Below are 12,444 nucleotides of genomic sequence, written 5' to 3' on the forward strand. Positions count from 1 at the left end.
CCGGGGACTGGCCCCAAGGACAGACTGTACGTCCCACCAGAGGCAAGAGCTGCCGTATTGGACTTCTGTCACGGGTCCACGCTCTCCTGTCATCCCGGAGTGCGTAGGACCGTGGCAGTAGTCCAGCAGCGCTTCTGGTGGGCGTCCCTGGAAACCGACATCCGGGACTACATCCAGGCCTGTACCATCTGCGCCAGGGGCAAGGCAGACCATCGGAGGACGACGGGCCTCCTCCAACCCCTGCCAGTGCCTCATCGCCCCTGGTCTCACATCAGCCTGGATTTCATCACGGGCCTCCCGCCGTCCCAGGGCAACACCGTAATCCTCACGATAGTGGACCAGTTCTCCAAGGCGGCCCACTTCGTGGCCGTCCCGAAGCTCCCGACGGCCCAGGAGACAGCAGACCTCCTGGTTCACCACGTCTTGCGGCTGCATGGGATACCGTCGGACATCGTCTCAGATCGTGGTCCCCAGTTCTCTTCACAGGTGTGGAAGAGTTTCTGCAAGGAGCTGGGGGCCACCGTGAGTCTCTCGTCCGGGTACCACCCCCAGACCAACGGCCAGGCAGAGCGGGCCAACCAGGAATTGGTGCAGGCCCTTCGGTGTGTCACCTCCGCACATCCGGCGGCCTGGAGTCACCATCTGGCCTGGATCGAGTATGCCCACAACAGCCAGGTTTCGTCTGCTACCGGCCTCTCCCCTTTTGAGGTGTGTTTGGGGTACCAGCCCCCATTGTTCCCGCTGGTGGAGGGAGAGGTCGGTGTGCCCTCGGTCCAGGCCCACCTTCGGAAATGTCGCCGGGTGTGGCGGACCGCCCGCTCTGCCCTGTTGAAGGCCCGGACGAGGGCCAAGTCCCATGCAGACCGCCGACGGTCCCCGGCCCCCACGTACCAGCCCGGGCAGGAGGTGTGGCTGTCAACAAAGGACATCCCCCTCTGTGTGGACTCAACCAAGTTGAAGGACAGATACATTGGACCGTTCCCTATCCTCACGATCATAAACCCGGCCGCAGTGAAGCTCCGTCTCCCGGCTTCGCTGCGGATCCACCCTGTCTTCCACGTGTCCCGTCTCAAGCCCCACCACACCTCGCCCCTCTGTGCACCTGGACCCACGCCGCCTCCTGCCCGGCTCATCGACGGGGAGCCTGCTTGGACGGTCCGCAGGCTCCTGGACGTCCGTCGTAAGGGCCGGGGGTTCCAATATCTGGTGGACTGGGAGGGGTATGGACCTGAGGAACGCTCCTGGGTGAAGAGGAGCTTCATCCTGGACCCGGCCCTCCTGGCCGATTTCTACAGACGTCACCCGAACAAGCCCGGTCGGGCGCCAGGAGGCGCCCGTTGAGGGGGGTCCTGTTGTGTGGGCCGCTGAAGAGGAGGTACTGCTGGCCCACCACCACCAGAGGGCGCCCTGCTTGGAGTGCGGGCTCCAAGCACGAGAGGGCACCAGACCCAGAGGAAGTGACAGCTGTCACTCATCACACCAGCTGTCACTCATCTACACCAGTACTTAAGCCGGACTGCAACTCCACCTCCCCGCCGAGAAATCGACTACCGAGAGGTAACTTCTCTGCTGACTCATCATTGAGTGGATTCTGAACTTCTGTTGCAGCCGGTATCCTGTGGTGTTCGCCCTTATCTGGGAATTGGCGTGTAGCGTGACGACGACGACTGCGCTACAGATAAGTGGTTACACTAGGAGCTGCACGAGTGTGTGATTCGGAGGTGGAGGTCCTCCTCCTAACTGTGTACAGACTGTAGACCACTGAGTGTAAGGATTTACACTCATTCATCTTGTCTCTGCTTTTTGCCAGCAGTACCAGGGTCGACAGCCGAAGACAGAGGTCACCTGGGGATTCGGGACTTGGCGGCTCCGGTGTTCTTCAGACCGTTGGTGGTGGAGGCCGTGTGGGACGCGGCCTCTCTCTTGTCGGGGTCTTCTATCTTCGAGCCTGCCCACACGTCACCTGGTGTTAATTGACTTTGCAATTTCTGTATATTCAGTTGTGTATTGTCACAACAGTAAATTGTTATCTTTTGGCTTACTCATTGTCCGTTCTTTTGCGCCCCCTGTTGTGGGTCCGTGCTACGACACCTTCCCAACAATTTTGGGATTTTTGGGCTGTATAAACAAATAAATTGCAAATCTGAGAGCCAAAGAATTCCCCGTAGAGCTTGAAATAAGCTCATGTTGAGACACAGATCTCTACAAACACATTTCATCTGCATTGAAGCATTCCACAATCACTTTGGCCTCAGTTTGGAATATCTATAACTCTTCTGAGATGGGAACCATGCTAGACTGAGGTATTGGGACAGAGGGACAGTGTCCAAAGCTCCTGTTGTCTTTTGGCAGAAATGTCCAGAAGGACAGCCATTACTGCAACACTTTACCAATCTGGACTCTTTGGGAGTGTGTCCAGATAGAAGCCTCTCCTCACAAAGGACACATGGAAGCTTGCACAGAATTAGAGGAACTTCCATTGATATCATTTCTTTGTATTCATCTTGATAATGGAGCAGCTATGTTACTTTTGAAATGGTGAGGACATGTTCATGGCGAAACTTACGTGTCATGGTCCGTTCTTGTCCTTGTTCCGATTCAGTACCTGTTTTATTTTGACAGTCTTTTTGCTGTTTGTTTCTGGTTAGTTTGTTTCCATTTTCCCAAGCATTCAAACATCTCTGTCCCATCCCTCCCTGACAGATCCTCTTCAGCCTGCTTTTTTTGGATGGCCTCTGTCTTTTGTCCTTCACAGAATCGCTTATTACATTGACATGGGTTGTGAGCATGTGCGAGCTGTTGAACATTGCATTGCACTGTGTTTCTTTGTTTGGTCATGATTCGTTTCGTTAAGTTATGTTATTTCTTCCCCACAGTGAACTGATGTTCTCTCATTTCTTTGTTTGTTTGTTTATTGTTTTTATCCCCACAGTGCACTCCTGTGATTTCCTTGTGTTGTTTATTGTACCGCAAACTACAGGTGTCTCTCCAGTTTTACTTTTGGTTTGATGCATTCTCATCACTCCTGTTTATTTCCTCGTCTGCTTCTTTCTTCACTGCACATTTTTGTGTGTGTTTTTTTCTCACTTGTTTAATAGTTTCCTCGGAATTCTGGTCTTTGTTATAATCCATTCTTGTATAGTTTTCCCGTGCTGCAGTTCTTCCAGATTGTAATCCTCCAAGCTCCAATGTCTCCTCATTTCCAGGATTAATGACTAACATCCATTAAAAGTTGTTTGATTTCATACGACCTCTGCCAGATTGTCGTGGTTCCGTCTCAGTTTTTCACACTTTGTAGTGTTTCCCAGTGAGTGTTCTCAGTGTTTAGCTACTCCCTTGTCTTGACTGTTGCTCCCTATCTCAACCTTAGAGTTTGTTTGACATCTCAGGGACACTGTTGCTATAATTAAACAGCTTCTGTGTTAATCACCGTCTGCTTTCCTCTTGGTTATCTGACCTGTTGTGCCCTCGGAAAGACTGCTGCTGATTAACCTGTTTTGCTGTGTCCTGAGCCCAGCCTGTACTCCATTCTGAGGATAGCCTACCACACTGGAACTTTTATCTTCCCCTGGACCGCTCTACTGTGTATGATTCAAGCCCGTTCCTGTGTGTAAAACTTGTGATAAACTCCTTTACACCACTCAGTGTTGTCTTTCACTGTGAGAGGATTCACAGCCTGGACCATGACACACATGGACTGTCTCTACTATGTTATTTGTTTTTTTCACCCTGGCCTGTTCCTGGATCACAAATAAAGAACTTTGTACTCAGTCATCTGTGTTGGCTATTGTGAACCTTTGAACCTGCTGCCCCAAATCATCCAAATTTAATTTGACATAACAGTGATGTTTTTTTTTTTATGGGATGCACGAAGCTCATGTTGTATCCACCTTTAGATTGTGATTGTTTGGATCCTGCCATATTATCTCTGGTTTATGTGAGTCAAAGATGTGGATCAACAGGGTCCCATGACAAATCACTGTTCTTGAGCGTCATCAAACATTGAACATCTTCAAGTTGTTGTTGTTGTCATGTTTGACGTCACTGATGAGGTAAAGTCATCAGTAGCACCAGACTGCAGAGAAAAGGATCAGCAGCTCTGTGTTTCAGACAGTCGAGCCTCTGTTTGGACCCCTCAACGGCTTCTTTGTGCCCTTTGTTGTCAACACCAAACCCAAAATAAATTCACCAGGAGGCCAAGGTTTTTAAACCTTCTGATGCATCAGAATTATTATGAATTTGGTTATAAAAAAGCTACTGGGAAACATAAAAGGCTTGTTTTTATATGTTTTTGCAAAGGGATCAACTCGTGTGTTCTTGATTCTGAGCAGTAACAGGTAACATCGCGTTTAAAGGGCATTCAGAAAATGTTTCAGCTTTCTGCTACTGTGCTAGACTTCTGGAAGTGTGCAGTGTTGCTCAGCTGTTATAGTATTTTTCAGATTTCCAGATCGTTTTTATGCATTTCTGTAAAATTAAACCCTGACCCTAATCTATGTAAGAAGAAGTACTTTGCAGTGTTGCGAGACAGCTTGCACATCATCATCAAGCCTTGTTGCAAATCCAGAAGTACTGGGTGCCTTTCCAGAAATGGCACCCAGTTTCTGGGATGCAAAATCTTCCAGGTTTGTCAACTTTTGCATATTTCATGGAACACTGCATGTTCATCGAGCTACCAGCTGACACATGTGGCCAGTCATTCTTCTTCTTTTTTTTTTTTTTGCACAAGGGGAACTTTGTGACATCATGAGGCAGGAGCATCAAAGAAAGAGGTAAAAGGGAAGCTGACAACGTGTAGCTTTAAGACGTCGTATTTCTTTATTTGAGTTGCATGCATTGTGGTTACGCATTGCCACATCTGTTTGTGGAACAAAATTGATTACCACATCAGTCTCCACCCTCATGTGGTTTTGAGTTGTGTGAGTGGATTTTACAGTGGCAACAGTACTAATCTTCCCACCAACCCTGTGGACAGATTTCCACATGCTTGGGACCACCTTCAGAGCTATGAGCAGATTGGACAAATTTCAGTTCCAATTTCTTGCTCATGGACACTTTGACATGCAGGTGGATAAAACCTGGATTTGATTCCTATCCCTTTGGAGGACAACTCTCTATATCCAGTGAGCCTGATCTGCCCCAGATCAGGCCAAGAGGCACAGACCTCCAGTTGCAGATCCCAGTGGGATTGATACCTTTACCGCCACACCGGTTTCCCCCCTCTTGTGGTTTTGAACTGGCTGAATGTTTTTACACTGATCCACAGCCGTTGTGTAAGACTGTGGTTGTCTCTGTGTGTGTGTGTGTGTGTGTGTGTGTGTGTGTGTGTGTGTGTGTGTGTGTGTGTGTGTGTGTGTGTGTGTGTGTGTGTGTGTGTGTGTGTGTGTGTGTGTGTGTGTGTGTGCTGGTCAAACAGCTGACGTACGATGATGAAGGTGGAGAAAGATAATGATGGTTTTAGTTCTGCTTTGCCTGTAAATTATTCAGCTGTTTACTGCTTTTGAGTATTTATCATCTCCAAATTGATGATTGTTACAGTAGTGTTCAGAATAATAGTAGTGCTATGTGACTAAAAAGATTAATCCAGGTTTTGAGTATATTTCTTATTGTTACATGGGAAACAAGGTACCAGTAGATTCAGTAGATTCTCACAAATCCAACAAGACCAAGCATTCATGATATGCACACTCTTAAGGCTATGAAATTGAGCTATTAGTAAAAAAAAAAAAAAAGGAGGAAAGGGGGTGTTGACAATAATAGTAGCATCTGCTGTTGATGCTACAAACTCAAAACTGTTATGTTCAAACTGCTTTTTTAGCAATCCTGTGAATCACTAAACTAGTATTTAGTTGTATAACCACAGTTTTTCATGATTTCTTCACATCTGTGAGGCATTAATTTTGTTGGTTTGGAACCAAGATTTTGCTCGTTTACTAGTGTGCTTGGGGTCATTGTCTTGTTGAAACACCCATTTCAAGGGCATGTCCTCTTCAGCATAAGGCAACATGACCGCTTAAAGTATTTTTGACATATCCAAACTGATCCATGATACCTGGTATGTGATATATAGGCCCATGTATCAGGGAGACAGACACCCTCTCTACTTTTAAGATTAGGCTTAAAACTTTCCTTTTTGCTAAAGCTTATAGTTAGGGCTGGATCAGGTGACCCTGAACCATCCCTTAGTTATGCTGCTATAGACGTAGACTGCTGGGGGGTTCCCATGATGCACTGTTTCTTTCTCTTTTTGCTCTGTATGCACCACTCTGCATTTAATCATTAGTGATCGATCTCTGCTCCCCTCCACAGCATGTCTTTTTCCTGGTTCTCTCCCTCAGCCCCAACCAGTCCCAGCAGAAGACTGCCCCTCCCTGAGCCTGGTTCTGCTGGAGGTTTCTTCCTGTTAAAAGGGAGTTTTTCCTTCCCACTGTAGCCAAGTGCTTGCTCACAGGGGGTCGTTTTGACCGTTGGGGTTTTACATCATTATTGTATGGCCTTGCCTTACAATATAAAGCGCCTTGGGGCAACTGTTTGTTGTGATTTGGCGCTATATAAAAAAAAAAATTGAATTGAATTGAATTGAATGTAACAATAAGAAATATACTCAAAACCTGGATCTTTTTAGTCACATAGCACTACTATTATTCTGAACACTACTGTACATTTACATTGAGTACTGTATAATTAAAAGCAATTTTGGAGTGAGAAAGTGTGAGTGAGTGAGTGAGTGAGTGAGTGAGTGAGTGAGTGAGTGAGTGAGTGAGTGAGTGAGTGAGTGAGTGAGTGAGCAAAGGTGCAAGCCGAAGCTGAACACACATGATCTCTGATCCCTTTGATGGCAATCCATCAAAAACCGTCATTCATCAATAGCTGATATAGCCACATGGACATATTTTGGGTGTTGTAACATCATGTTTTGGTACTGCTGGGCTGCTACATATAGCAGCAATATAATCCAGCAATATAATCTTTTCACACTGGAGGAAATTCTACTTCAATTACTCAAAGTTGTACTGTGAATGTGTATCCTAATATTTTATTCAGGTATTTAATGTTCGATATTAACTCCAGATGGAAAATGAGAACTGGTTCAAATTGAAAACCTGTCCCAAATATTTCATTTTATCATAACACCTCAGATATCAGTTCTTCTTGTCAATGTCGATGCTTGTCTGACAGTTCGATGTTGCAAAAACTCACTAATCAGAACATCAGGAAATTGGTTGTTTTGATGTTGAACACTAGATCTACACTTTACACCGCACATTGATCAGGAATCTAAAAAGAATTGGGATTAGATTATCAGAATCAGTAATGGGATTGATATCAATAAAATCTCATATTTTTCCATCCCTATTATTAACGATTACGTGAGGAAAGTAGGAGACCCCGTTGGACAGCAGGGTTACTCAGGTACAGGGTTGAGCATGAAGGACCAAACTGTGCTGGTTTTTGTTGTAACCAATCACCTCAGCATGTTGTTTTTTTTTTTTTGTTTTTTGTTTTTACTGATGAGCTCCTCCCATCAACTTAAAGTTCTGATAAACCTTGAAAACACCTGTTGAGATGATCAGAAGGTAGAACAACCAGCACCATCTTGGCCCATCATGCCCACCACTGGTCTAGAACGTTGTCCGAGTCAGACATGTGTGAATTCGTAGTTTGAAGTGGTCAAACTCATTATTTTTTCTTGTCCTTTTTATGATTTTAATCTTTTGATGGATATTTTACGATACATCATTATTGTTTCATATTATTTATAAGAGTAACTTTTTGTTATTCAGTTGATTTATGTGGTGCCAACATCACAACATAAGTCACCTGAAGGCACTTTTCAAGGGTAAAGTTTAACTGTAACCACCCCACTACTTTACTGTACCCCCAAATATCAATCAATCAATCAATCAATCAATTTTTTTATATAGCGCCAAATCACAACAAACAGTTGCCCCAAGGCGCTTTATATTGTAAGGCAAGGCCATACAATAATTATGTAAAACCCCAACGGTCAAAACGACCCCCTGTAAGCAAGCACTTGGCTACAGTGGGAAGGAAAAACTCCCTTTTAACAGGAAGAAACCTCCAGCAGGACCAGGCTCAGGGAGGGGCAGTCTTCTGCTGGGACTGGTTGGGGCTGAGGGAGAGAACCAGGAAAAAGACATGCTGTGGAGGGGAGCAGAGATCGATCACTAATGATTAAATGCAGAGTGGTGCATACAGAGCAAAAAGAGAAAGAAACAGTGCATCATGGGAACCCCCCAGCAGTCTACGTCTATAGCAGCATAACTGAGGGATGGTTCAGGGTCACCTGATCCAGCCCTAACTATAAGCTTTAGCAAAAAGGAAAGTTTTAAGCCTAATCTTAAAAGTAGAGAGGGTGTCTGTCTCCCTGATCTGAATTGGGAGCTGGTTCCACAGGAGAGGAGCCTGAAAGTTGAAGGCTCTGCCTCCCATTCTACTCTTACAAACCCTAGGAACTACAAGTAAGCCTGCAGTCTGAGAGCGAAGCGCTCTATTGGGGTGATATGGTACTATGAGGTCCCTAAGATAAGATGGGACCTGATTATTCAAAACCTTATAAGTAAGAAGAAGAATTTTAAATTCTATTCTAGAATTAACAGGAAGCCAATGAAGAGAGGCCAATATGGGTGAGATATGCTCTCTCCTTCTAGTCCCCATCAGTACTCTAGCTGCAGCATTTTGAATTAACTGAAGGCTTTTTAGGGAACTTTTAGGACAACCTGATAATAATGAATTACAATAGTCCAGCCTAGAGGAAATAAATGCATGAATTAGTTTTTCAGCATCACTCTGAGACAAGACCTTTCTGATTTTAGAGATATTGCGTAAATGCAAAAAAGCAGTCCTACATATTTGTTTAATATGCGCTTTGAATGACATATCCTGATCAAAAATGACTCCAAGATTTCTCACAGTATTACTAGAGGTCAGGGTAATGCCATCCAGAGTAAGGATCTGGTTAGACACCATGTTTCTAAGATTTGTTGGGCCAAGTACAATAACTTCAGTTTTATCTGAGTTTAAAAGCAGGAAATTAGAGGTCATCCATGTCTTTGTCTGTAAGACAATCCTGCAGTTTAGCTAATTGGTGTGTGTCCTCTGGCTTCATGGATAGATAAAGCTGGGTATCATCTGCGTAACAGTGAAAATTTAAGCAATACCGTCTAATAATACTGCCTAAGGGAAGCATGTATAAAGTGAATAAAATTGGTCCTAGCACAGAACCTTGTGGAACTCCATAATTAACTTTAGTCTGTGAAGAAGATTCCCCATTTACATGAACAAATTGTAATCTATTAGACAAATATAATTCAAACCACCGCAGCGCAGTGCCTTTAATACCTATGGCATGCTCTAATCTCTGTAATAAAATTTTATGGTCAACAGTATCAAAAGCAGCACTGAGGTCTAACAGAACAAGCACAGAGATGAGTCCACTGTCCGAGGCCATAAGAAGATCATTTGTAACCTTCACTAATGCTGTTTCTGTACTATGATGAATTCTAAAACCTGACTGAAACTCTTCAAATAGACCATTCCTCTGCAGATGATCAGTTAGCTGTTTTACAACTACCCTTTCAAGAATTTTTGAGAGAAAATTCTTGAAAGGGTAGTTGTAAAATAGAAATATATATATAAATAGATATATATTTATAAAATATATCTATATATAAAATAGAAAAATATTTTTAAAAAATGGCTAAAATTGTGACAGCAACAAGAAGTGCTGTGAAGAATCAGACTACTGTGCAAAAGTCTTAGTACTGTAAATCCAGATTTTGGTATTGATGGGGGATATATGAAAGTCTGTTTGTAGTAGGTTTATTTGTCCTATGTGGTTTGTCATAATTAAGAGAAACTACGCTTCTCCTCCCATAAGTGACACTAGTGTTAGACTGCACGCCGACAGCTGCCAGAATAAACAGATTTGTGTGTGCGGCTGCAGAGCCGCTGTCATTCTGTGGTTTTTAACTGTCTGTCTGTGGCTGTGGTGTTGAAATAATTTATCATGTGATCTGTACAATTGGAGGGTTCGGTTTCCTTCTGTGGTTGGGCGTCTTTGCCTCTTTGCACATGACCACAAATCAGTAAGTTGGGGGAAAAAAAAATGATCAAGCTTCTGTTATTTAAGCAGTATTAGTACACTAAATAAATGCCACACAATGCAGCCAATTTCGTGGGTGAAAGTAAAAAAAAAAAAAAAAAAAAATCCCAAAACAGAGGACATTCTGTAAAAAATTACTTTAAAATGGTGCATTCAGGTGAATACTGAGATGTAGTTATTCATCATTTTGCAAGGTATAAAATATTCAAAATTAGTCTTCTTTAATGGAAGAGACAATAATTAGCAAGTATTTCATTGTGATTTTAATCCACAATTAAAGAAAAGTTTCCTCATTCCAGGTAAAAGACACTGAGAACAAGGAAATTTCAATTTCAGTGCAATGAATGAATTTTCTTTATGTAAACACTGTTTGTCCAACGCTGTCACTGTGGTACAACATTATAAATTGCTTCATTCATCCAACACGGTTGCTGATCCAGAGTAAAAGTGCAATACTACGCCCTCGTTGATTGGTTGAAAATTTCTATATGATCGTTGATGGCAAATAAAAGTCCAGCGAGTAAAAGAATGATGGCGTCAGGCTCTTTTGGCTTTCAGTGGAAGTGTGCATTCATGTTATCAAAACATTTCACCAAGAAGCAGTGCATAAAAGCACTGCTTCTTGTCGGCTGCACCACATTTACTTTCTACAGCTTGTCGTGTGCCCATACAGCACCCCCCCCCCCGCAGCAAAGAGCTGAGAGAGTGAGAAGAAACTTAAACCTAGAATGCTAGTGACTAGCTTATAATGTACAGTGAAAAAAGCACTCACCCTCAGCAGGATAAGGTTTTTTTTGTCTCTGGTGATGGATATTATGCAAAAAATCAGTTGACTTTAGACAAACGACAACAATAAATGTTTGCTTCCATGAAGATGTGAAGTTTTTGCTGTGATGTCACTGCAGCATCACAGCAAAAACTTCACATCTTCATGGAAGCAAACATTTATTGTTGTCGTTTGTCTAAAGTCAACTGATTTTTTGCATAATATCCATCACCAGAGACAAAAAAACCTTATCCTGCTGAGGGTGAGTGCTTTTTTCACTGTACATTATAAGCTAGTCACTAGCATTCTAGGTTTAAGTTTCTTTTATAGGGAAGTTCAGGGATTTTCAACTTAAAAGCGTTCAGAGTGGCCCACAAATAAAGCAGTGGGTTTCCATCCCATCACTTCATACATGTTTTGATTTTGTTTTTTTTATTCATTTTGATCTCTTTGCAGGTCTTTTTTTAACCCAACAGTTTGTGTGTGTGTGTGTGGGTAAGTGATTAAAACTTTGTGTAATATGTCAAAGTAGTTACGCCTGATTCTTCACTTTCCTTCAAAATAATTTTATTTCAAAAATGATTGTGCAAAACGAATGTTAGAGGTCTAAACAACTCTGGTTTCCATGGCAACTCAAGTTCTACTGTAGAAAAGCAAAAGAGGAAGCAGGTTTAAGAGTTGAGACGAGGAACTGAAAATGTCAATCAGAGAAGGTTTAAATGGGTCAGAGATCAGTGTGTCCCGTGGCCTTCCCTCTCATTTAGACGCACTTTCACGGTCTTCGTCCAGACCAGAGGAGCGCTGGGAAGTATTAATAGAGTGCATAGCTCTGGTGTGAGGGTATATTTAGCTTGGGTTGGCCTCCGAAGGCTCTTAGTGTGGGAAGAACATCATCCCGGTGCGGCAGCGGATTGTCAGTGTTAAGAGTTAATGTCGGTGTGGTTTGGACGGTAAAGTGTCTTTGTAACATTCCCAGGAGCTGGTAAGCAGGACGTCTCTGGAGACTCAGAAGTTGGATCTGATAAATGAGGTGTCGCTCCTCAAGCTGAAGTTGGTCAACATGGAGGAAGCGGACACCAAAACACAACCACAGGATGCCACGGAGGCCGAGCAGAACAAAGCCGAGGTAAGTGAAAAAATCTATTTAGTGTGTGAATATATCAGGAATGAACTTCAGGTAGTGGGAATCAGATCACGTTTGGAGCCGAGTGTGCTAAAGCCACCGATCAAAGCATCAAGAAACACGAATATTTGTATTTCTTTGAAGTGTTTTGGGTGTTCTGTTGCATTTAAGAGAATCTAGCAAATGGATAAGATGAAACAAAATTCCCTGGCTGGACTCGGCAAAGGACAGTATGGATATTTTTGCCGATGATAATTTAATAATGCTCCCAGTTTGAAGACGGCCCTGATAATGACGGAATCCTGAAGAAACTCAAGGTTTCATTCGCTAAATGTTTGTCTTTTATTGTTTGTTTTGAGAAACACTTTGTATATAAAGATTATCTTTTCACACAATGAAACTGTCTTTATTTCGTCATTCTGTGATAAC

The 12,444-nt window shown here is 43.3% G+C and overlaps 1 protein-coding gene across 1 annotated transcript in view; it reads left to right on the top strand.

Annotated features, from left to right (window-relative positions):
* ppfibp2b (PPFIA binding protein 2b) overlaps positions 1-12,444 on the top strand; it is a 167,769-nt gene that overhangs the window by 82,134 nt on the left and 73,191 nt on the right. The window contains exon 6 of the mRNA XM_034175542.1: positions 11,869-12,018. Coding sequence (XP_034031433.1) covers positions 11,869-12,018 — 150 coding nt within the window. The remainder of the gene's footprint in view (positions 1-11,868; positions 12,019-12,444) is intronic.

This window comes from Thalassophryne amazonica, chromosome 8 (genome assembly GCF_902500255.1).
Source record: "Thalassophryne amazonica chromosome 8, fThaAma1.1, whole genome shotgun sequence".
Taxonomy (NCBI): Eukaryota; Metazoa; Chordata; class Actinopteri; order Batrachoidiformes; family Batrachoididae; genus Thalassophryne; species Thalassophryne amazonica.